The sequence below is a fragment of the Anser brachyrhynchus genome (assembly GCF_964034855.1).
Source record: "Anser brachyrhynchus genome assembly, chromosome: 11".
Taxonomy (NCBI): Eukaryota; Metazoa; Chordata; class Aves; order Anseriformes; family Anatidae; genus Anser; species Anser brachyrhynchus.
Window position 1 is genome coordinate 12,607,755 of NC_137706.1, and position 26,764 is coordinate 12,634,518.

Genomic DNA, 26,764 nt, shown 5'->3' on the forward strand with positions numbered 1-26,764 from the left:
GTCCATAGAAAAACAAGCAAGATTGTCTGCTTCCTGCAAAGGAGTCCATTCAACTGGTAGCAACCTGTCAGTTTAGCAAGAAAAAAAAAAAAAAAAGCTTTCACTGCACAGTGGTCATGATAAAGGAAGCTTTAACATAGATTAAAAATACTACAGATTATCCTGTTTTCCTTGCTAAGGAAACTGGCAGTATTTTTGTAGCATATTTTTTTTCTATGTAGACCAGAAAGACCCTTAGAGACCTTCAGGAGTTCCATGTGAATATGTTCCAATAATGCTAAAAGCACTTGATTTATGACAAGAATTTTGCCAATTATTAGGCTAATAAATAAAGAATAAAAGGTGGGTTTTGTTTGGAATAGTGTTGAACATATGGTGAAAGGAGGGATAAAAACTTTTAGAAGCCTTCAGTTAACTCCGTCTTGCTTGCAAGACTTTAAAAAGATGGATTAATGAAAGTTTTGTCACACTTCTAAATTTTTTAACAAGATGTTCTTCACTTCCACTGTTTTTGGCATGAAGGTGTGTTCCGTCAAGAGGATTCTAGTACCTTCAATCTTTAAAAAAAAAAAAAAAAGTGAAAATGTCCTTTTACCCACTCCTCCTGCTCCCCCAAAGCACCAAGCCCCAGCCAATGTGCAGGTAGAATTTTCTTTCACCATTCAAAGTTGTTAGCATTTTGTGTTAACGTGAGCCAGTGCTTTAAGATAAATGGTTGAACAAGACATTTATATAAAACCAGTAAACAAGCAAAGAAACAGAAAAATGTGATAGACTAGTCAAGCTGCATATTCAGGAGATACAAGTTCAAGAACGAATCACTTTCCCTCAGTACAGCAGGTACAGTCCCTGTTCACCTCACTGCCAGCAGCCTCTCAACACTGATGCCACTGATGTTATTTAATGCAGCTTCTTAGCATCTGTAAGGAGACAGAAAATAGACATCACACTGTGCTGGGCTTATAAATCGTGTCACCGCTGTGGCAGGGAATCAGGGGACAGGAATTAAAATTACTTTTTTCGCTGTTACTTAATTTCCTCTCTTCCTACTGGTAAATCCATGTCTTTTCAAACCTTTTTTCATGTTCTAAAGAATAGGCTTGTTGTACCCTTTCTGTATATGTAACTGTACTCTCACTGGTAATAGTAATATCCAGACTTTATAGCGTAAGTTTTATCCATATGCTATAAAATTGCTTTTAAACTGGCTCTAAATATTGTTGTGCCCATTCCCCCAAAGGCTAAACTGAAGGCTCAGGAAATAACGGGGCATTGCATATTTTGAAAGCAGAGTCTGATCCACAGTCACTAACTTTCTGACAATACTTGAAAATTAATTACTTCAGGGTCATCTTATTTAAGAGTGCTAATATTTCTCCTTATATACTTATTTTATTATCTCCTAATATTTCTCACATTGGCTTTTGTTTATGCAAAGCCAAATAGCACTGAGTAGCTGATAGCAAGTGTAATATTGCAAGAGTTGTCCTGCTGCAGATGTATTTGGGCCCTGGTTCTGTAAGGCTGTTGGTGTGTGCATTGCCCTTTATATCACTGGGAGCAACTTCAGGCTGATAGCACAGATCTTTCAAAATCAAATATTAGGCATATCAATCCTGCAGAAAGAGGACGGTCTGCCTAATGCAGCATAGAAGGAACTTCATTGGAGGAGGGAAAACTCTGGGTTTCATATTTCTTTTGGAAACATGAAGCAGAGTTGATATTTAAGCTGGGTTTTGAGACTAAATGAGATTTTAGCTAAATAGTACTGCAGTCTTTCAGTGACAAGTTTAATCCCTTAGCCAGACCATAGAAAGAGAAAACATAAGTAGTTGTTGATAAATATCCAAAAGCTTAATCATTAGTATAAATCTAACAAGGTAAAGAAAGATTTTCAAAATGTGTCGATCTCTGTCTCTAGCCCAACTTGTGACAAAGAAAATGTATTTACATTTAATCAAGAGAAAATTTGGTAAAATAGCTTTATGGAAAGACTGAGAGATAGTGTCTTAATTTAAAACCAAAATGATCTCCGTTACCCCTCTTGTGTTTGCTTTAAGTTGTACAAACCTACATCATGAAAAAGGCTTAGATTAGGCAAAATATTTTGCTTTGAGGACACGATCTTGAGCACATTCAAGTTGGGAATGACTCAGATCCTCAAGCGGTTGCAGGATGGGCTTGTTTGGAGCAGCGGAAATGGTGTGGGCAACTGTTTTCTTCACTGTCATAAATAGTTACCTGATGCAAAATGCTTATGAATTCTTTCACTTAACTTTGTATGTATTTTCAAGTTACAGACATGTTTTCCTAAGCTTGTTTTATCTCTACGTATTCTAAACAAATCTCTAATGACAGATGGTGAGACGAAAAATCATTTGATTTGTGCTTAAATCAGGCAGTCCTGAAGTCTGCCTTTAACTAGCAGACCAGTGCATGCATAGACGTGAAAACAGCTGTTGAGTCACACTTGAGATCTGTCTTTGGAAGAACTTCTGGTTCAGCTTCGAGGTTGTCTCATCTCAGTTGTGACTTCCCTGATGAACCTTGGCAGCCACATTCCGAGTTGCAGGGGTTCTTCAATGAAGAACTGCTTCGTTTTCATCATTTCAGCAGCTTAGCAAGTGTCTTTTGAGTCCTTTCTTTTTTCTTAAAAAAAAAAAAAAAAAGTTTATATTTTAATTCTGGTTTGAAATGTTGGTGTCTTAGTTTAATATTAATTACTATTTTAAATAATTGGCCTGGTCTACAGAAAAGCTGAACTGCTGGCAGATTCTGTGGAAACTCAGCTCACTTCCAGGGTCTTTAAATGTTTCATAGCATTAGGAAGTTGTTTTTGTAAATCTTGACCATAACAAAAGCTAATCTAAATCTTACTAGATATTTATTCATCAGCATTGCTTGCTCTGGCAATAACTGAAGCTTTGAAATATTGGTGTGACTTTGTTTATCTGCTAACATACTTCTTCATCTAGTGATGAGACTGGACGGCTATATTCCATCTAACATTTTTTATACCGGAGTCCTTGAAAATCCATTAAACTGAACTGCTACTTAGCCTGCATATTAGTTCCCTGGGGCGGAAATCATGCTACAGCAGCTTAGACAGAAACTTAACATGAGGAATTAAATTGGAAGGCATACATTTTGGTATATGATTGGACTTGCCATGCATATTAATCTGATGAACATGTAAATACAAGTTATTAAGAATACACATGCAATTTCTCATTTGCTTCTTTTCCCATCTTTTTCCCTAAAATGAGGATTTTGGAAATTAATACTTTGAAGACCATGACTAATTTTCCCCTTCCAACAAGAGCTACTAAAAGAGCCACAAATGCACTCTTCTGGTTTTCTGTTACAGAATTTACCTTGGGAAGATAGTGCAATTGCACATAACTATAAAGCTCAGGGTCACTGGACATTTATCTTTTGTCTGTTCCCCTTCTTAAAAAAGAGATACTGAGGCAGTTTCAGGAACAGTGTGGTATTTTGTCATCTTTGGCATTTAAGATGGATCATTTTGAACTTTTTTTCATTATTCTGTTTATGCTCCCTATTTTTAGCAAGCACACAGGCTTTGTTAGGGAAAGAGTGATTTAAGTCCAGGTAATACTAATTTGCACTAGGTGTACATAAAAGCATAGTTCTTATTTTACCTCTTAATGTGTTTTTTGGTCCCAAGAAACTCAAAAAATAAAATTATTACATCTGAAATATAAGTGTTTTATTTCTAATTATGTACAAGACATTTCTTTGAGACATTTGGTCTCCATTTTCTCATCTTCTAGACCTTCATCACTGAGCAGAAAGCTACATTTCTAAAGCTTCTCTTGTTTATATATAATTAGGGAACACATTTTCCAGTCTTCTGGTGGCTATGATTAAATAGAATAGTGGCATGTTATTATGATGTTCAGTTGAACTTTGCAATATCCTTTATGTCAAATGATCCCAAGTATTGTAGACTAAACTACAATTTCCAATTTATCTGAAATTACAATAACAATTCAAATCCTTGGATGAAATTCTTAATCTGTACCTTGGAAGGAATGACCAGTGGTTAAACATATTTTTTTATAGTCACAGGAAAACTCTACCTTTTAGTGTTTGCTCTGATTTGATAATTTCAAGTGAGTTGGATGTTAGTTAATATAAATATATTAATTATGTATATATATAATATTAATATAAATATATTATATAATGTTTATATATTATTTATATTTATATAATAATTTATATAATGTTTATATAATATTATTGTTTATAATAATATTTATATATTTATATAATATAATATTTATATAATTATATATATTAATATAAATCTATTAATAGTTAATATAAATCCAGGATACCAAGGAGGGACAACAAAAGAAAAAGTGTTCTAATAAGGTTCCTTTTGGATGAAAAAATCAGAAGATGTGGCAGCAAACCTAATGTACTTCAGTCACTAGTGGATAGTCTGTGGGATTGACTAGAGCTAGTTGCTAGCTTAAAAATAAATAAAATAAATTAAAAAAAAAACAAAACAAACAAACAAAACTCCTCCAAATAGTGTTGTGTGAGTATTTGGTGCTGGCCACTGTTTTGACCTACGGATTCAGTTCATGGCACTAGACCATGCTACTTAATATTCACATTGGCTTGGAAGCTCTCAGTAACCATTCCTCTCTTATTTGCAGTAATAAAACATAAAATCCTTGAATCCAGCAACTTCACCTTCTGAAGATGCTTCTATTCAGAGTAGCGCATAGAGCAATGACATCGGGCAGCAGTAAAAATGACAACAGGCAAGTCTCGGTGGAGGGAGATTTAAAAACCAGAGACTTGGATATCAACTGTTCATTTTGTCTTCTGCAATTGAAAGTGGAAGAGTAATTTAATCTTTAAGCACTCAGGTGGGGAGTGATGAGTGAGGAAGTAATCACAGCCTGAGATCAAAGATGTGCTCAGAGCATAAGCCTTTGAATAGGCACAGTGCCATTTTACACTTCCCAGAACCTACATACATTATCTACGTATCAGGATATTTCTCCTTGATCACATAGGTAGAATGATGTAGGATGGAAGACTTTCTTTTTTTCTTTTTTCAGTTTCTGACTAATAAGAAACATGTTCTGACTAACTGATACCCAGAGAAGTTTTCAAACACCAATTTATCTGTTTATCTGCATTAATTTTAATAGATTTTATGTAGCGAGTATTACCTGGTTTAACTACATTATCACCTTCTTTCTTCATCTCTAATAAGATCATGGAATCGTAAAGCTGTTTTAAAATGCCTGTTCTAAATCTTAACTGTACTTGTAATTTCACACATTTAACTTGAAGCTATTAACATTAAACTGGCCATTAAAGAGAGTTAAAACACTAGCATGAAATATAATTGTTTTCTGAAACTTGCAGTCTTTAGTTTAAAACATAAATTTATATCAGATTAGCTAAATCATTCAGAGATGATCCCAAATACACTATAAAACCACAGACTGTTGAAATGAGAATTACGTTTAGGCAAAAGTACCCATAGAAATATAAAAGGCTCACAAGGAACATTGATAGACTCCTCAGTGGGGAATAAAGTGGACCAAATGGAAACAGTGCATTTTGTGTTCAGTACAATGTATGAATGGAAGTGTATTGGAGAGGTTCAGACAGTAAAAATGCAGCTTACTTGAAAGTGCCTATACCTAGAGGGGAAAAATATTTTTATGCTGTTTTGAGTTGATTCAAAAGAATTATTTGAGAAAGTTATGATTTTGTTAACAAACTTCTTGATTTAGGTTGTGCATTAGCTCTATTTACTTGGATCCAAAATCCACTTGCCACGCAACTCAGTGCATTCTTAATATTTTTCTGCTTTCAGTTGAATGTTTTGCTGCATTTCTCCTTCACTTTAGTAATACTAGGTAGGTAGCGGTACCTCTTGTTGCACTTAGACCAGTTTCCACTATAACCTCAGGTGTAACCTCATAAAAAATTCACCTTTTTTCATTGAGTTTTTCCATGCTTGAAAGCCAGATCTTGCCTTAATCTAGCAAGCATTCTTCTACTTCCCTAGTGACTAGCCATTCATTAGCTTTTGATTAAAAACAAGTTGAATGTGTGTTCATGTGTGTGGGATAAACCCTTGTTTTTTCATGTAATATTTATTAAATCATTATTTCAGCTTCAAATGTTGGCATCTTTTATATTCAGAGCATAATACTGATGAATGTCCAAAGACTTTCTATTTTAAATATTTACCTTATAAAGATGAGAAGCACAAACCAGTTAATCACTGCATATCCTACTGGCAAATTTGTTTATGGGAAATCAAGCAGCAGTATGATATACATTTTTCTAAGAAGTGTGGTAGAGTAATATGGATTCTTTTCTGTTCTTGAGTTCGACAGCTCTTTCCAAAATATTATTATAAATTGCTAACATTTAGTACTACTCTTTTCCAAAGTATTTTACAAATATAAACTAAACTTTACAATACACTATTAATACAGGTCACTTGATGTTGTAATTGTTTTACACCTGGGGAAACTGAGGTAGAAATGTCAAGTAGTTTAACTCAGGCCACTTGAGATTTAGAATGCATCTCTCTTATCCATTAGCCCTGTACTGAAATCATAGGATTACATCATTGCCATATTCCCTCATATAGGATCTATCGATAGTCCATTGAAACCAGTGGGGAAAAATGCCAGATTATGTCAGCCAGTTTCACGTCTGGGTTACACTTAACATGTCAAAGCCTGCGTGAGCTGCAGCCAGGTTGGATTCAGCATGAAGTGCAACAGTGGACCTCTCTTAGTTACTTTATGGGGAAACTATTGTTATCAAATGCAGATTTTTTTCTTTTCTTTTCTTTTCTTTTTTTTTTGTAATTTACTTCTGCATAAATAAAGTCAGTTGGCTACAGTATAAAAGTGAGACCACTAGTATAACAGACTTTAGAGAAAATGTCATGACAACACAATGTGAACATGAATTACTATTATGCAGGCCTGGTGAAAAAATTCTCTTTAAAATCTTCTTCAGTCCGGCAAGCTAAAGTGTGACCTTTTACCCTAGTCTAGACGTGTCCTTTGCAAGCTATTTCTAGTTTATATGAAGATTGCTCAATTTAGAACAAGTATGTTAATTTAATGCTTGTCACGAATGATGGGGTTTACAGTCTGAGAAGCTGACAGCTATTTCTTTGCAGAACAGAGTAAGCAACAGCAATGTTAAGTTTCTCCAGACCCACACTGAGAATGACATGGCATCTGTTTTTTATGAGATAAGTTGTGAGCTTCAGAAAGTGAATTCCCTGCACAAGAGAGGCACTACAGAAGCTCTTGCCTTCCTTTTCCACTACGAACTGGTTGAATTACATAGATTGTTTTTGAAATCTCTAGTTATCTGGCAATGAGGTTATACTCCTGTTGTTTGGTACAGTTCTAGCCAACAGTCTGGAAACTGGTTGATGGCAACTGTAAGCTTTCCTGTAAAATTATTGCATATGTCAAAATATAAGAACAGTTTAATTAAACTCCATTTGTTAAGTTGACTTGTTGGTAAATGTCCAGCTGTAACTTGTACAGTTCAGTCTTTTTCTTCCCTAAAAGGTTTTAACCTCTTGGAAGGTAACTTTCATCTTCTTGCCCTTCCCACTCTTCCCTTATCCCAGCTGGATCCAGTACCCTTCTTTCAAAAGACGATTGCTCATTTTCTCTTGTATGCAAACCAATTAGCATTCCAGGGCAGAGCTGCTGCCTGATAGTAGGAATGAGGACGTAAGTGTCCATGCAGTACAATTGCTATGTGGCCGGGCTGTCTTAGACCAACAGTGCAATGACAGCATATTCAAGCAGCATGTCTTCAGCATGTCTAGCATATTCAAAGAGTATTATGGTTCCTGAAAATCCATGGATCAGACCATGGACCTTTGCCTAACAAGGGCGTAGGTGTCAGCCAACTTGGAGATAGTGGCTCTGATTCAGACAGAATTAGCTCTTCTGGAGCTCAAAATGGGCCTGTATTCCTCTCCTGGCCTGTTCTCAAGCACTGTTCACCAATTGCGCATGACTTACAGGACTTATATGGACCACTGTCTGGTGTTCAATTCAATCATTTCCCTCTCCCACCATCCAATTTATTCTTTGCAACAATCTTTTCCTGCAGGACAAGAAAGTAATTCAGTGTCATGGGCTCACAGGTGACCCTACTTTGAGGGGGCTGGTCTATCTGAACTCCCAAAGTGTCTTCTAAACTATAATTCTCTTTTTGTGCTTTCCTGTAAGAATAGACATGCTGTATTTAACTAAAAACCCATTATTGTCTGCAAGTTTGTCAGCCAGTCTAGTGAAGCATGTAACCAAAAAGAAATCATAACTTGATGTTGCCTTTTCGGTGTGTCTTTTCACTGTCTTTCAGCTGTGGTAATTGATAAGCCAGAGATATTATCTTTAATAAGTGGTTCTGCTACCAATGCATTTGTTTGTTTTTGGATCCCTGTAAGCATTTGTTAAATCCTTGTGACAGACCTCTGGAGCAAAGTATCCGCCCTGAAATACCGTGCCTTAAAAACACAAAACATTTTACTCAGATCATGTCTGTTCATTGTAACTATATGTATAGTTTAAAATCTTGAGTAGTGTCTGTAATAGCTGTAACATGACCTTTCTGAATCTCTTACAGACAAGAGCAGAGCAGTCCCAAGGTGCATACTTCTTGCCTGAATTTGCGCTTTCTCCACAAGGGAGTTTTCTTGAGGATACCACAGGGGAACAATTCCTCACTTACCGTTACGATGACCAGGTCAGTATGCCATATGTGGAAATGATAGAGATTGTCACATTCATGTAACTCTGAGATATATATTACTGTAAATTAAGAAACAGTGTCTGGTATCTTTTGAAGATGCATCAAACTTACAGCAAAATAAATAATACACTATAGCAAAATGAAATTGAAGTTGTGAAAATAATAGGCCAAAACCACTTGTGGAAAAAGTTTATGGGATGTGATAGAGATGAAAGCAACAATGTTTTAGTTATGTGTTAATAGATGTTTATAGTTAGTATTGTAAAATGTGTAGAATTAGAATTTACTGTTGTTTCTGTGAATTGTTTGACCTATTCTTAATTGTTTTATTTCATGGATAAATCAGTGTAAGGCAGATCTTGCATTTTCTAGCTTGTGAAAAGTCAGCAAATTTTGTCAGTTCATGAAGTTTTCAGAAGGGAAGGTTGAGTGAATTATAAACAAATTCAAAGTGGAATAATGGATGAAGCACAGTGTTTAGAAAGCAACAAATTATGTATTTTAAAGTTAAAGATCTTTAATGCTTTCTCCAGACCCATTGAAACATTGTTAAACATGGAATATAGATATAAATGTAAAGAAAGCAACATGAAAGAAATGTTGTTAATCTTGGCAAAAGATCTAAAGTAAACCTAGGAAATGTGTGGCATGCTGTGGAAATTTACTCATAACACAATGTGTTCCAGAAGTCAGTTGAAACTCCACATCAAAACAGTCTGAATTACATTCATAGACACTTACAGTACACGTCTTAGTGTAAGAAGAGGGAATTTGTTAGGAAACAATCCCCCAAAGTGAGAGAAGAGCTAAACTTGCCCTGCAGTCACAAGGTATGGTTCTGTCTAGTGACTGACAGCTTTATTTTTGAAAGGTGATCTCCTTGCAGCACTTACTTAGAGAAAGAAGAGTTTGCTCATCAGCTGCTTTTAAAAAAGAAGAGAACTGAGATGAGTTTAAAGCTTTATACCGAGTAGCTGTTTAGGAGGACCCAAGGAATTTGAAAACACTGAGTAGCAAGCATGTTGAACTTGTAGGTTAGTTGAATATAGCTTATATATGTTTAGGGTAATTCATACTTTTGTTACCCTAGAAGATCTTGTATCATCTCTAGAAAAGGTTTTCAGGTAAGATGTGCCCTGGACAAAACGCCTCAGAAAGAAACAACTTGCAGTACAGAAAAATGCAGCTGCAACCCAGGCTGCATTTAATGACAGTAGAAGAAAAATCCTGCAAAGTTCATACACTTTTGTTCAAAATAATCTCCGTTAAATGGAGCAATTCTTAGAGAAGGCTATAAAATATAACTGAGGGATTGTCTGAGTCTATTTGAGTAGACTGTTTGTACTAAGTGAATAGCATTGCTGATTAAAAAACAAAATGAAACAATTCCCAATCCCCACAAAACCTCAAATACCAGCATAGCTCTATACTGAAACCTGTTCCAAGCTCAATTGCATTTGATGGAAAGTTTTCCATTAATTTCAATGGGATCTGAATCAGATCCTGGATCTGGTCAGCTTCTGTTCTTTCACAAATGTAATTCAGCTTTGAAGCCTGCTCTTCCCAGACAGTGCAGGAAGAATGAGCAGTAAGAAATTAAGTTTGAGTTCTTGGAACTCAAGCTAAAACTTTGGAAAGTTGAAAATAAAGGCAAATGTATTATTATTAGTAGTTCCTTTTCAGAGGAAATTCAGTCCTTAGGACTTTTCAATACGTATAAATGCATTGAATGTAGGTAGGAATGTAGGAATGCAGGTAGACCTGTGTCTACTTTACTTTCCTGGGTGTAAAATAAATAAATAAAAATTATTGTGTATATTGTTTCCTTGTCTAGGACATTAATCATAGAATCATAATAATGTACGGTTATAATTTACTTATGCTTCTGCTGAAATGTTCATAAAAAATTTGTGTATTCAAACTGAGGCAAAAAATAACTTTCTTGTTTTCTGTATTTCATTCTACTCTTTCATATTGCATTCACTTTATGAATGGAAAGAAGTCTTAAACTAGGTGGCGAAACTAATTCATTGGCTAATTTCTTGAATTTTGTAGGCTGCTATGGATAGGTGTGAGATATAATTTACGCCAGCTACTTGGTTTACTCCACTTTGTTGAGTAGATGGTCAGGCATGTTACTGGCAAAAAAAAAAAAAAGAAAAAAAAAAGAAAAAATCCTACTTGTTTATGAAACTACTACATATGGTACAGAGCATTGTTTATGAAACTACTACATATGGTACAGAGCATCTTATAATCATTCTTAATACTTAAGCAGACAAATGCAGTAGTTCTGATAAGGATATGCAGGTGAATAAAGAGGAATTTATGTAAATTGAAAGGCTACTTTTAATTACATAACGTAGCCAACACTGGAATGAAACTGGTACAGAAACATTGCCACCTAATCAAAAAAAACACAATAGCTTATTCTCACACACCATAATTTAGTTTAATTTCATCTGTTGGCTTTCTATCCTGCCCCACCTTGAAAGGGTGCTGGCCAGTGGGGAAATACATTACTAGAGTTGTCCCCTGGGCATCCCTACAGAATCCTGTTGTTCCTGCACATCCTAAGATAAATTTACTTGAAAATTGAGAAAGTGAAATAACCTTGTGTGCTTGACCCCAACAAAACTGAAGACAAGTCTCACCCAATCCATTGTCAGATGGTCTGTCTGTATTCATGGAAGGGAGAATAAAAGATGAAAATGCATGACAGGCTCCTAAGATTGTAGCATGGGAGCGGGAGAAGAACCCATGCCTTTTTGGCTAGTCAACAAGATGTCAAGACCCTTACAGGAAAAGTGATCCTTCCACGTGTTCCCAAGTGTGCCCTTTCCCACTTAGCACTGTACCTCATACCCAGGCCAATAAAATGTCCAGTTTGATAGGATAGATGAGTATTATTTCTATATAGCACCATCATCATCATCCAAGATGAGTTTCCTTACGTCCTCCAAACACAGGAATGTTTCAGAGGGGTTTTCTTTGGCTGTTGAGTGATATTTTTCAAGCAGAGAGCCAGTTTATTCAGGATTCCTTTGTCAGTAAGTAATCTCAGTAAAATAGAACTAGCTGTTACTTGAATATTCAAAAGTATTTGCTATCTGAAAATACAAAGCTTACAGTTTGAAATGGAAGATGAGTAAATATTAATGGGAACACACTGTACTCTGTTCTAGCCCAGCAAAATTACATATGGATTCATGTTGTACACGCAAGACAGTACATTTTGTTCTGGTTTAATCTGGCAAGACTGTGCTCTCATTTTTTGCACAGGATTGCACTAACCCCTTTGCATATTCAGTTGCTATGTGTGTATTTAAGAATTACATGCAGATGAAATATTTTGGCTAGATGGTTTCTAAATTCAGTGAATATATATATATATATATAACCTCCTCTATTATGACTATAGAAGAAAATGTCTTATAGGACTAGATCAGGTACTGCTACCTTTATTCAGTGAGGTATTTATGTGACGTCTGAACAGAAAGGTACAGAATAGTTTTGACACATTTGCTCCATTATCTTCAGGGAAAAATAAAAATAGTGATTCAATGCAAATACTTTTTGAGGGCTCCTAAAGAGCAGAAATATGTACATTGAGTACTTTGTTATAGCTCTTGCATTGTTCAGCAAGCTATGTCTTGCATCAGTGTATTGCATACTGCATTTCTAAAATTCTACTGAGTCAATGTAATTTAAATCTAACATAGCACCAGATAGATTTTGATGTGTAGCCAAAGACTTCACTTGCCATTAGAAATCTGAGACTGAAAAAAAAATATGCCCCTTTCCTATCACTCTGAATGAGTTTTTAAACAAGTATATAAATAATAGCCCTTCCTCCAACTTTAAGATATGAGTTGAACCTTGCCATAAGGAATAGTTTCCTAGTTTCTTCCCATTTCTTTTGGCTTTTCACCTTTTAATCTACTATAAGAGGTTTTTTTTCTCTTTTTTTTTTCTTTTCTTTTCTAGAATACTAGTAGTATTGGAAAGCTTTCTTACAGAAAGTGTTCTTGTTTTCTGACACTTAAGGCATTGCTTCCAACTATTAAAACCATTCCATATGACGGACCACCAACAAGGAGAGCAGTGAAAGCTTGGTTGTGCTGGATGTTTGAAGTACCTTTCCACTTTGGCTGGCTAAAAGAGACAGCTGGAAGCGGGGCCTTGGAGGTTGGGGCGTGGGGTGGGGGCTAGAGAAAAAGAAAAAGGTTATCTTCTAAGTGAGAAAATGTTTACTTGATCAGTTAGCTTTCTAGCTGACTCTTCTCCTTCTATGTTTTATGATGTTTACCAATTTAAACTCATAACAAGGAAGCCCTGATTCTGGAATTAGACATATGGCACTTAGTAGGCCAATCTTGGCAAAGAACTGTAGTGTTTCTAAACAAATCTTTTTAAAAATGCAGTCAGGAAGAGTGGTAAATATTGGCATCTTGAAACCACCCAGCAAGCAATTAAAATAATGAAAATCTGCACTTTCAGACTTGAGTGTGTTTAGATATGTGAGGTGAGGTAGAAGCCAGTGAGTCTGTTTCCAAGTAGATGTGCAAGTTGTAATACACAGGCTGAGGCTGGTGTAGTTCTTTTTATAACTGGCTTTTCTTTGGATTTGCAAGAAAAGTCTGCTACAAAGTGAAGGCAAAAACTGAAAGAATGAATATTCTGATATATGTCTTGTCTTCCACAAGGAGAAATACTCTGGCTTGGTTTCTGCTTTTTTGGGGTGTGTGTATTTGTTGTGTTTTTTAAAGGGTTAATGAAAATAAAGCAGTGGAACCCAGGACTGGGGGGACTTAAATAATTAAATAATGCAGAAATAAACTGATAGAACAGGAACCTATTATTCCACCTTTAATTTACAGTGGTGAGTTTGCTTGTTCAAGTTTTTTGCGTATTGTACAACCTGCAACAACGGGGACAGAAGTTGTCTTGTGGATCCAGCCGGGCTGACAGATTTTTCCAGCATTTTTTCCCACCTGCTTTTCCCACTCTGCCTGCTGATAATTGTCATCTTCTCTACTCTGCCTGTGGAACTGTATGAGAACCACAGCCTGTTTTTTGTGTTTTTTTTTTCTTCTTTTTTTTTTTTTTTCTGCTCTGACTGCTGCACTCCTTGTCTGTGCCCTTTTATTCTCTCCCATGTTGGCCAGCTAGTTTGCATGTAAATCACCACTGAAATGGAGATAGAACTTTTTTAGCTTGGAGATGGGTTGAGTAAAGGACAAAACTTATTTCAAGTTAACACATCAGTGAAGACGAGCTCTAATCCTGACAAAGTAAGATTTGTAGTTAGTGGCATGCCTGCTACCCAGATACATAATGTCCCAGCCTTCCTTTGGAGGAGCCAAAAACTTGCTGTACTGTGACATGACACTTTTGTTGATATCCCAAAGAAGCATTCAGAACTATTTAAAAAACTTCTTAAATCCCAGTCAGCTCTTTATTTAAAGACTCTTTTGGAAAGCAAGCAGTTAAGTGGACATAAAGTATTTTGGGTGTTTTTCTGTGTTGCAAACCTTCTACATGCAACACTCCAGCAATTTCATTTGAGTATTCTGAGTGAGCTGATAGAACTAACTTTGTCAAAGCACCAGAGATGTAACTTCTAATGCTCAGCTATTTGAATTTCAATATTGTTAGAAATATTCCTCTTTGGCTGAAAAATGGTCTGGCCTTGCAATCCATATTCAGACAATGTGCTGATATTAGAGTAACTGAACATTCAACACCAAGTCCACTGACCCAAATCCTGCAAGTAATTCCATTCTCTGAGCTGGGACTACTCATGTGAGTAACAAATTGAGGCCAGGTTTGTGGTACTCCGTACTAATCCTACAGATGTTAATAAGGAGTTTTAAATCATGTTCCAGGAGTTTAGAGCCATATGTTTGCAAGGCTGTGTGAAGATATAATGCATCACTTAGTGTTTTAGCAGAAATTTACCCAAAGGTGATGTTAGGAGGTTCCTAATATTTTTGCTTCTTTAGCCTATATTTTGACACAGTTGTTTTTTATTTGCAGGCTTAATTTGAACGTCTTCTAAATTATTATTATTATTATTATTATTTTACCTTTAAGATTACTTACTTGGGTATAGAAATTAGCTCCATAATCAAGGGAAATGTGTTTCTGATTTGGAGTGGGAGGGATGGAAAGGAGGTAGGGATTAAGAGCAAATGAAAACCACTTACAATTTCAGGCAAAACTTCTCTTACAGCCTGGTATTTGTATAAGTCAGTAGGTATGATTCTATTGAAAAAATACTTTTGTTTATCCTAATTGCTTGCCGGAAGTGTGTGACTAGCATTTGCACAAGTAGTTATATCATTAATGATATATTCTTGTGCGTGATAGATTGCTTAGTGAACTGAAAGCTGTTTAACATACTTTTGTTTATTGGCAAACTGAATAGACAGCTGGCACTTCTTAAAGCACCGACTAACATTTTAAGCCCGGGGTTTTGTTGTACAGAGAAAATAGTGAAAGTGCTGCATGCAGTACATTAAGGCTTTTTTTCTTTGTGCGTTAAGAATTACAGGCTTCCTTGTTTTTTGTGTTACCGAATTTGTTCCAACCCTGCCAAAGATCTGTGTGTAAATCATAGCTGCTGAAGTCAGTAGGTCTTTGCCTCACGTGAGATACGGCCTTCACAGGGAACCTGTAATAATACAATTTGGGCAGAAAACAAGTTTTATATCATTTTGGATTAAATACCTTCTATGAATGGTATATAGGTTTGTAATCCTAATTCACTACATCTTGTGGTAAAACTCAGTGGCCTGGATCCTTGGTCCTTCTGTGTCTGTGATGATATCGGCCTTACCTGCTGCCAGAGGATTCCCAGGTAGCAGAAAACAGCTCCCAAATTAACCTTTTTTCAAGTTGCTCCCCCAGATGACTTGTCAAGGAAGAAGGGAGAATGAACACAAACTATTTCATGTGTTTCTGTTATTCCTGGCCCCCTCGGTGCTAGGTGAATACTGAGGCTGCTCTAACTGGTACCACTCTATGCAGGGATGCATAAAGCTTTGTTCTGTACCCCTACTTGGGGTGGTGTTGGCAGCAGCTTGCAACCAGTATGTGACTGAGACCACTGACATGGGTAGAAAGGCTTCAGATTAGAGGAAGTTTATTTGTAGGGACTGCGTAAGGAAAAAATCAGGAGTATCTTGCGTACTAAAGGAAAACAAAATTTATTTGTTGTGACAAATTACTTTTTGATATACTTTTCTTCCTTTTTTTTTTCCCTTTGCATATATCTTTGCCACATTTGTATTTTTATTCAGTCTGAGTGGTCTGTATCAAAACTTGAAAGTCCCTTATTTTTAGAGCATCTCTGCTATGCATGTTTTTTCATAATGGACTTGATCTTTTCTTGAATGTTCATTTTTTCATGTTCTGAGGTTTTCAATGTAGAACTTTCCCCAAAGTATTTTTCAGTTCCTACTGATAGATTTAAGGTCTTTTTCTCCTAGAAGCAGACAAGGATGTGTATTTGGGCAAACATTCTACTGCAAAGTCTTAAACTCAGTTCTGTCACTTTGAAGTAGTAACAAAACACCTGATGAAATGAGTTAACAATACACAGCCTAGACCTTCATTTGACATTCTTTGTTGGAGAACAATGATTAAATACTGAGAGATCCGTACAGTGTAATGTGAATTCACCACTGACCTCCTTGTGCCCCCAGCAGTTGGCACATTCACTATCCAAAAAAGTGACATTGATAAAGGCTTAGCCTCAGACTTCTAAATTAAGACTCTCAAAGGTCTGGAGGTAACAGAAATGATCCCATGCTTAAACTGCTCTGACGCACCGCTACTGTCATCTATCAATAAGCATTCATTGAGATATAGTAGAGAAGTGCTTCTAAATCAAAAAGATATGTTACAAGTGCTGTAGGAAACATGCTTGGAACTGGAAAGTCATTCTTCAGATTGTGCATGGAAGAGAGGACATTTTAGGCTGATAAAGCCCAGTGGTGAATTTGTTCACACAATTCATTCAAGTGATGCAAATACATTTTAGAACATGTCAGTGGTCTCAGTCAAGATCAGAACACCGTATTGTTTTTTTAACAATGTAGGTAAATTTTTTGACTTTATTCAAGCTGTGAAAAATTAAGCTTTTCACAAATTAGGAGGTAAAATTGTATTGCTGAATTTTTCTTGAAAACGTCTGTGATTAATTGGGTTTTTCTTCTGTGCTGCTTTTGCCACAGATAACATTTAAAGACCTGTGAGTTTACAGCAGCTTCTCTTTGTTGACACGTTAAGCATGGAAAGCCTTAGTGCAAGAATAAAAGAAACTTCAGTTTATATTGGCTTTGAAATAATGAGAAAAATGCTCGATTAAATGAATCTTTTATGTAAGGTTCTTCTGATGTCATTCTATTGTTTTGCAAGGAGACGGGTAATTTAAGTGGAATTTACATTGTCTGTACAAAGTACTTACATTGCAGAGTGTGTGGATAACATCCCTCTCATCCTTTGCAGTTATCCTCTCAGGCCTGTCCAGCATGGAAAACAGATTTATAGCATAGATTGGATGTCACAATGACCTTAGTGGAGATGAACACTTGAAACTAAATAAATCTACACCAATTTGTATGCCACTAATGTGGAAGGTGTGGTAAAAAGCCTTCTTTTAAAAATATGCATATCTTGGCTTTGTTTCTAGAAATACTTAAAATGGTACTTGATATCATTAGCACTTGCATAATGAGCCAGCCTTGGGACAGCTAAAGTACAATCTCTTTACCACTTCAGACAGTTATTTCACTTCACGCTATTTCAAAATAACTGTCAGCATTGCCAGTAAACCTGATTTATTCCTACTAACTATTAGACTTCAAAAGCTATTTGTTCACAAGGAAGAAAATTACGTACATTAATTACCAATTTTGGCAGTAACAGCAAAATGGTAAATATAGGTTCTTGAGAGAATCGTCGCTGACAGCTGTATTTATTATTTTCAGAGCTTAGAAAGTGTTACAGGTTGTGATACTGTAAGATCTGAAGTATTTTAATGCTCCTAATGTGAAACAAACTGTAGCAAGCTTCACAACATACATTAATAACGTGCTATTGATATAACGACAAAATAAGGGGATTGTCTCTGCTATTTCCTAGCTTTCAGCAACTGTCTTTTTTGATATCTCTTTCAGTAAAAGTTTGTGATGTAATTAAGTGATCTGGCTGCAGTATGGCCAGGAATACCAGGAGCTCTTCTCATTTAATTACTGGACACTAAATCGTTATGCTGTTTTATAAACAGTCATCTCTATTGCAAAAGGGAGTTATGCCCTGGCTGCTTGGTTTTGTTAAGAGACTGATAGGGTAATGATTGATGGAAAGGGAGAAGGTCAAACAACAGAGGAAAATGATGTTATTCACTTTTTTTAACTAAAAGAACTGATTTGTTGGGCAGGTCATAGGATGGGCAGGAATGATTGAGCTTCAGGATATGAATAAAATTAGGTTGAAGAAACAATATATTCAGGAATAGTTTGGTTTTAAAAAATAAAATAATAATTTAAAAAGCTGATTTTCAAGACATAGTTGCAATACACAATTAAACAGCTTGATGCAATGTATTTCAAGTGTCAGGTTGTGTGGGTAGGCTCCCATTACCATTGCTGCTGAGTCTAGATTTGGAGGCTTATCAGTATGTGAGGATACAGAGGATGAGCACAGCTTTCAGTAACAGAACTGAGAAAGTATTTTGTATTTTATATATATACATATATATGTGTATATATGGAAAATATTATTCACATTCTTTCATGTTATGACAGCTGAGTGACTTTTCTGTTTTATGTATAATAGTTGCTTTTCCATTTGGGACATAGCTTTAAAAGTTGTTTTTTTTTTTTAATTTTTTATTTTTTTCCCCTAATGCCTCTACATCATTATCCCCAGGAAACCACTGAAGCAACGTCCAGTGCGCAGGATGTTCTTTGAATGTCATTACACCTTCTTGCATGTCCAAAGCTATGTACAGAAGTAACTGCTTGCATGTGATTTAAAGCAATGGTTGAAGGTGCTCAATACTTTGACTACTTATTGTGGTCTTTGGTAGAGTAATGTCGTACTTGAACACTAGTCTTAAGTACTTTAATGTTGTTGACACAAACAGTAGGTATCATGTTTTGTGGAATGATTGGTAAATCAAATATTCCTTTTCATTCTCTGTTTTCCCCACTTTGCTATAGAGAGGTAACTGCTAAGTTGATTCTTGGTCTAGAGGACCAGTAGTTGGACCTCTGAAAACTGGAAACATTCTGATTTTTTTTTTTTTATATAATATTCTTGAACAATTGGGTTAGAATTCCTGTCACTTACACCTGTGGAATCTAGCTTCATAATATCTTACTAGTAGTAACACTACCAGTGTTACTTTTATATGAGTAAAGCCCTTCATATGCCATGAATGCTGACATGAATTCTGTTTTGAAAATTTTTGTTGTCTTGCTTCTTTATATTGTACACACATCACAATATACTGACACTGCAGTTTGCTACTGCACACATAACCCATGTTTGCTAAAAGAAAAAAAAATTAAAAAATCACTTTTGCTTATCTTTATGGTATACAGGCCAGCAATCTTTCTTTGTCTAAATGTTGTTATTATACAGTGTAAATCAGAAGAAACAAGCTGAGCTCTTTCAGACTGTTCCTTATAATGCATCATATCAATATAACATGGCAAAATACCTCTTTGTTATAAAGCTTTATAAAACTGACTTAAAATATTACTTACAATGCATTAATTTTACATACAAGTAGTAAAGTGTATTGGCTTGATTTTTTTTTTTTTTTTTGTTACTAATAAATGATGTATATTTTCAAATATCAGACTATAAACAGTGAAATTTTGCCACCTTTGAGTGCCGGCTTCAGTGGTAACCCCTTACATTAGGGTAATATTGCATTCTAATGTATGAATCAGAATTATATCCCAAGGAGCTTATTTAAGTACCAGGGCTAAATTTTAAGCTTTCCCTGCTCTTTTTATCATCCCACTTAAAAAAGATACTTTTTTTTTTTTTTTTCCTCAAATATTTTTATACAATGAACTTGCCAGTTAATGTTTGCTCTTCCCCTGCTCCTTCAATATGGGCTATAGGGCAGTCTGTTTTTCTCATATTTTCAGCATTACACTCTAATGAATGGGAAGCAAAGAAAGGGAGGGTGAAAATATTTCTTATGAATAGCCCTCCTTTTTCTGTGCAGCTAGTGACTTGCTCTTAGTGAAGACTATTTCCGAATAATTCCTTCTTGAAAAATGGGTGTCTTCAGAATGTCAAAAGGAATGATCATCCTACTCAGATCTATAATTGTAATTGAAATGGTCTTCTCTACTTTGCTAGGTGAGACCAAGATCCTGCATGCTGCAGGGAGGTTTTGTTAGCAGCATCATGAAGTCTTTCTGAAAATTGTTTCAACGTATGTCTGTTAATATTTTGGTGTGGACAGAACTTGGAACAGCATCTAGAGCAGATAGGACAGATGACTTCTCTTCCACAGACCTTACAGTTTAGGGTCCAAACACTTATGCACATGCATAACTCAATTCATGTGAGGACTCCCATCTATGTCCGTGAAATACCCACATAAGTGAGGATGCACATGTGCAAAAGTGTTGGCAGGATCAGGGCCTTGTTTCCAGCCCCGTTCTTTGAAATTCCGTGCTTAAACTCCTGTAAGACCCCAAAAAGAGCACCTCTTGGGAAGATCTGAACATCTCCCTGTTCATATTGCAGTGAGTGGAAGCTGAAATAGTCTGTGTAATAAGATGGGGCCAACAGGTCTTCCTCCTTCATAGCTCAAATGTGTGCAGTTTTAATAACTCCCAGTGCTTCGACATTGTCATAAAGCTTACCATGAATTGCAATCAGTCTAGTTTACATCTTAAGCATGTTTTTTTTCTTAAAGGAGGGACTTGAAACCATTTTTGCAGATTGACGACATCAGAAGATTTTCCAACTTAATGAAAAAATCCAAATGACCACATAATATTTTCAAAGAACAGACTGATGGAGGCTGGCCTGTTGTCAGAAAAATAGTGTATGAATTAACTTTGCTATGTTATGATTTAATTTAAAATTAACTTACGGTTTGTTGACAACATTCATATTTCATAGAATAGGTGTAGGGTGCAAGTTTTCTGTATTTCCTACCATGAAGAAAAAAACCATTAGCTCTGACATCTGTTTTTAGCACTTTCCTTCATATTTTTGGATGAATGCCTGGCAAAAGCTGGAAAGCGACTAAGAGATCAACCAAAGATGGCCTAAGGGCCTGTTCCCAGCTGGTACGACATCTGGAATGTTATATATAGTGGATAAATTCAGAGTTGTAGTTTAATAAGATTGGTATTCGAGCATTCGGCCTACAGCAAAGGAAAGGACAGTGAAGCTGACAGCATGCGTGGTGCATAATATGTCAAGGTGTCTGAAATATAATTTGCTGGGTTTTCACTTTCATTTTGGCAGGTTCCCTATGCTTAGGTATAAACTTTCATCTAGTGTTGTTTTGAAACTTTACAAAATAAAGGGTGAAGTCACATTGGTATTATATCCAGAATCTTATCTTTTCACTAAGCTTAGAGTATGTCTGGTTTTCTTTCTTTTACTTTTTTTTTTCTTTTTAGGAAAAAAGTGCTAAAGACAGATTTTTATGAGCTGCTTAGAAATAACTTAAGCTGCTACCTTTGCAAATTTTAAGTATATGCAGTCTTGCACAGTGAAGATTTTACAGAATCATAAACCATTCAGGAATCTGGACTTGTGCTATACGGAACCATACTTGCAAGATTTATGTATCAGAAGGCCTCTTTTTCTATTTAAGGTTTAGTTAATCTTCTGACCGTCTAATTTCCAAACTGTAATTAAATGTGTGGCTAGACAAGCCCAGCAAAGTTGCAGTCAGGCCTCAGAGGAGAGCTACCTGCTTACAACAGCTCTGAACACGGTAATGTTAGGTCAAAACTAAAACAAAAGAGAAAATCTAGAAAGTGATTTCTGTGTGTTTGTAGTCCTGTAACTGCACTAGTCAGATAGTCTGCTTGCAGGTCCCTCTACATCTGCACTGTTTTTGTGTCCCAGTATAGGATGAGCATTGCACAAACTTGCATCGTAGCCTCTGTGTCCAGTCCTGCGATGGACAAAGCTGCTTACGGGACTTGGGCCAGACTGGGGTGCTAGGCTGCAGCTGGGAATTTGCTGAAGGGTCCTTGAGTGGGGGGCTCTGCTTTCCTGGGTATGATCCTTTTCTTTTGCAACACTTTCGTCTTCTCCTTCCCCCCTCTGCATCTTCCCTGTAGGATGCTGGAGCAAGAGGGAGTCCATGACACTGAATATGTAAGTTATAGGTCTGTGGCAAGGGAGTGTGAAAAGGAGGAGGATGTAGTGTGTGAAATGTGACAGGGCTGTAATTGATAGAGAGAGGTGTAACGTAAGGTCTTGTTCATCCAGTTTTTTAAAAAAAGACTCACTTGATAATTCCTCAGCATATTGTGGTTATTTCTATATTATTTATTACTAGGCAAGATCTTGTAGGTGAAGACAAGTTACTTGAATATGATTTGGCAGGAAACCAACAGGGTCTAGGAGAAGGACCTACAGTGGGAGGAGAGATGACTTTTGCAGCTGCACTTTGGTTGTGGTTTAAATTTGGAGGTAGGAAGGCCAGATCTGAATGACTGCAGCTGACAAGGAGAAAGCTGATTTGTCTGCAGGGTAGTGTCAGTAATGCTATTTAGCTGGTGGGGATTTCAACAAAACTTTATAATCAATTTGTGTGTGTGTTGGTGCAGGTACATGTGGAAAAAGTGCAGTTGAAGCATGACAAAGTCATACAAAACAAGAACAGTGTAGGCTATTCATTTCATGATAATATTAACAAGATTAAAATATTTAGTTATATGTAGGAAAACAGACCAAAAAAAAAATGAGTACCTTGTAAATTTTGTGTCTTTCTTGCCACTTCTTGTGCTCAAAGTTGCCCTGTATGTGTCTTAGTAAACTTGGGGCTAGACAGCATAATCCCTGTTGATGCCTACTGCATTATTCTGGTATGCAAAATAACAGTAGTAATAATAATAATAATAATAATAATCCTAAGTGGAATGTACTAAGAAACATGCGTTAAAAACTTAGCACTTCCTGTCACTGAATGTAAGGCAATTGCTTTAGCTTTTTTCCTTTTGGTGTGATTCCACTTTGTAGGAAGTAGAATTACAGTGTTTTCTATCTCATAGTGTTCTGAAGAGGTGCATAGTCTGGATGGATTGTTGGCCAATGTGCTTATGTTTCACTTTGTATATAGATTGGTTATAGAATAATTCCAGTTGACTCAAAATTCTTGTTTGAAAATCAAGGCCTTAAATCAGATTCACTAATATTCTTCTCTGGAATTTCATGTCAGAAGTAACCAATCACAACTATTTAAATCTATTGCAAATATATGTATATAAATATAATAAAAATCCTAAAGGGGGTAAAGGATGCACACAAACCCTTGTTCTCCCCTGACCCTTTGTTCAGGCTTTCTCTCAGCTATTTAAATGATATACATTTATACACTTTTTAAAAAGTGCATAATTATATACATATTTTTTACAATGATAGGCATTTCTCTTGGTATTATATATAACTTGGAAAAAAAATTCTAACGTAGCCAACCCCCTAATTACTCTTCTTGTCCCCTGTCTATACCTCTTAAAATTGCTTAAAGAAAATAGGTTCTGGTGGATGAGCTTCTTGTTAGCACTTGTTTACTTTCTTACTGCAGTTACCGTCTCAAGTCTTTTTTTCCTTCCAGTTCTATCTTATCTACTGGGAATGCTACAAACTATAACAATACATACTTTCATCATAGTTTTCTGGCTGTAAACTGACCACATATTTACTGGAAATTAGTAACTGGCTATAAAGTATTCATGATTGTGAGTCTTCCCAAACTCTGATAGCTGTTCTTCTAGTAGGATAACGTTCACCTTTTCCAGACTATAAATAATATATTTAGAACAATAGAGCAACCACCTAAGCTAAACATTACATTAAGCACTAACACCATGCTAGCAACATTGTCTGCTTTGATTTTTATAGTATTCCATTTCCCAGGTTCACATTGTTGTGTGTTACACTAAAAGTGGAAGAATTGGATGGAAAAAAAGGCAAGAAATAGAGGGACTGGAAGCAGGAGGCGGGAGTTCTGAAAATTGTAAGACTATTAGTTGTTTTCATAAGCTTTTTTGTTTGGGGTCTGATCCTGTGCTTGTAATGCAGACCAAACTTGCTGTGTCCTTGCTATCTGTGCAGTAGGAGTCTATGTGAATTAAGTTAAACCATATGGAGTAGATGTTAGTTTACATAAACAGTGTAGATTTAGTTGGAGGAGTACTTTCAGGCTGAAAATGAGGGATGTGCTTGGTTCTTGGTTGGAATTTAATAATCATGTTATAACAGCTGTAGACTTTCTAGAAAGAAAGCTGTGGTTATTGTCAACACCTTATCTATTAAAGACCATTATGTATAAGATTTTATGACAAATTATACTTTGGGTATGAAATATTAGTACCAGGACCAGAAGGATTTACTCTTCCATACACAGCTCCCCATGTAGCTTCTTTGGTAAATGAGTTACACAATGCTACATGAATATGTTTCTAGATCTAGTTTGTTGCTATGATAACAGAGTTTATGTATGCCCCTTTGTATTTATTGCACACAGCTATGTAGACACTTTCTGAAGTGAAAATTCTATCTTGCTTATTAAGGAATAGGTACTTATTTTTTAAATGAAACAATGTTACTACCAGTCATGTGAACTACACTGTAAACAGAATTTTACCAAGATATGGTATGTATTCTTCAGGATTTGATTACTACTTATTTTAATAATTCACAGAGGTGGCAAAACTCAGAGCTTCAATGCAATTAAATTGGGGAGATCTGACAAGAATTCTGTACAGAGCTTTTAAAGAACTGCATGTGAAATCATGGTTCTGATAGCAGGAATTCGTAACAAATCTATCAAAACATGGGTGGTACCAAGTGGCTTGGGAATAGCTAATGTAGTATTGGAATATATAGAAGAGAGAGCCAGGAAACTCTGAGTGTGTCTGTGTGATATTAAATGTATAAGGCTTTGGAATGCTTTTTGAGGAAGGAGTAATTAATAAAATGAAGGTAAATGAGAAATTGAAGAAAGTGGACTTATCTGAAAAAGATCAGACCTAATCTGACTCATTTTATAGCTTTGATCAGTTTTTTTCCTAAATTAAGGGGAATACAGGTCTCATTTATCTGGACTCAGTATATCCATTCGATATAATGCCATACTATAAATTAACTTAGAGGAGATGCAGTCTTGTGGGTGAGCTGGGAAATGAGCCGGGAATGGGAGACAGAGATAATGACTGCCTGTGCCAAAAGGGGAATACTGGCCTAGAGAAGGGTATGCACAGAGTCGCCCCAGGACTAGAGCTGCTTAATGTTTTTGTTAATGACTGAAACAAAGACTGAGATTGGGCTCATTACGTTATAAGATAAGATAAAGTTAGAAAGAACTGTCAACGCAGATGAGTAAGAGACAATACAGTAGAAACTGGATGACCTTGAAGTTGGGAGTAGTAGAACAAAGTGCATTGTTACACATGTAGGGAACAAAAGCAAATTTTTTTATGAAGCTAAAAACTGGAAATGAAGCAATGTAAAGCTTTGTTCTACCTTGCTGGTACTGCTAAGCCTGATATGGAAAACATTCAGAAAACCAGATGTAGAGAAAGCTTATCAGCGTGATTAGGGAATGGAGAGCGTATGTTATAGCAGGTTGGGTTTGTACTGGCTAACGAAAGGTGTTGGTGACATGATTGCTGCCTGTCACTTCATTAGGAAAGAGCCTAGAAAGGAGAAGCAGTAGTATTTACAGGCACTGAATGTACCAGCAAGTGGATTGGCCTTAGTTACTCTCCCTCTGAAAATTAGAAGGAGGGTTTCTAGCCATCATGAGTGTGAGAGTCTGAAGTAACCTCCCAAAAGGAGTGTTGAGAGAAACGAAAAACTGACGTGTTTCATTGTGATACAGTTGTCTGTGGAAAAGGCTGTGATACTTCTGCAGATGTCTGTTTGGAGCCTCAGTCCAGAACTGCATTCTGTGGAGTACCAGTTATGGGCAAAATATATGCCATGCTCGCCTGGCTCATGCATTTGAGACATCTAACACATTTGCAGACAGAATCAGTATCTCTTTAGTGTTATACTAGTATATGTATGTTATTTGCTTTAATATGTATTTAATAATATATGAAAATAACAGTTGATTCAGTGGGCATTCCTGGCCTGTGTTACTTGCTGAAATATTCATACATTGCTTGTTCAGTTTTTTCCTTGTTACAATATTTTTTCTTAGCAACCTTTATAGTTATTAACATCTTTGTTTAAAATAAAATTCTTTCCATTAACCCAGCATTTCACAGTTGATATGCAGAGATGAAGAAAATTTCCAGCTGTTTTTTTGCCAATAAGCAGCAAAGCATGTGCATCCAGATACTATTCAAGTTGGTTTGCCAATACCACTGTAACTTTATAGGTTTATATGTTTACACTAGGATGGTTCCTGCTGTTGTAAGTATTGTCCAGAGGATATATTTTCTTAAATGGATATTGTTTGAAACCATTCATTTTTGTGTGACAGTGAGGGTATCAATTACTTTCTCTTACTGCCTGTATGGAGCTGCAAATATGAATAGAACTCAACTTCTGAACCTTCTGATTGGTAAATTCAAGGCCACCATGTTTAAAGATGATTGCTGTTCAAGCAGATAAAATTTTACTCTTTAAAGGAGGACACATACAAGACATAAGCAGATGCTATTTGAGAACATGCAGATAGGATTCTAATATAGTCCTGCTTGTCATTACGTGTGATATT

At 36.0% G+C, this 26,764-nt stretch overlaps 1 protein-coding gene across 11 annotated transcripts in view; it reads left to right on the forward strand.

Annotated features, from left to right (window-relative positions):
• The window catches only part of ADAMTSL3 (ADAMTS like 3), a 199,796-nt gene that overhangs the window by 33,709 nt on the left and 139,323 nt on the right, over positions 1 to 26,764 (forward strand). For all 11 annotated transcript variants that reach the window (XR_013955837.1, XM_080607168.1, XM_080607167.1 and 8 more), the window contains exon 3: positions 8,680 to 8,799. Coding sequence is in view for 10 of the 11 variants with exons in the window: in XM_080607168.1 (XP_080463294.1) it covers positions 8,680 to 8,799 (120 nt within the window). In the remaining variant the exon portion in view is untranslated. The remainder of the gene's footprint in view (positions 1 to 8,679; positions 8,800 to 26,764) is intronic.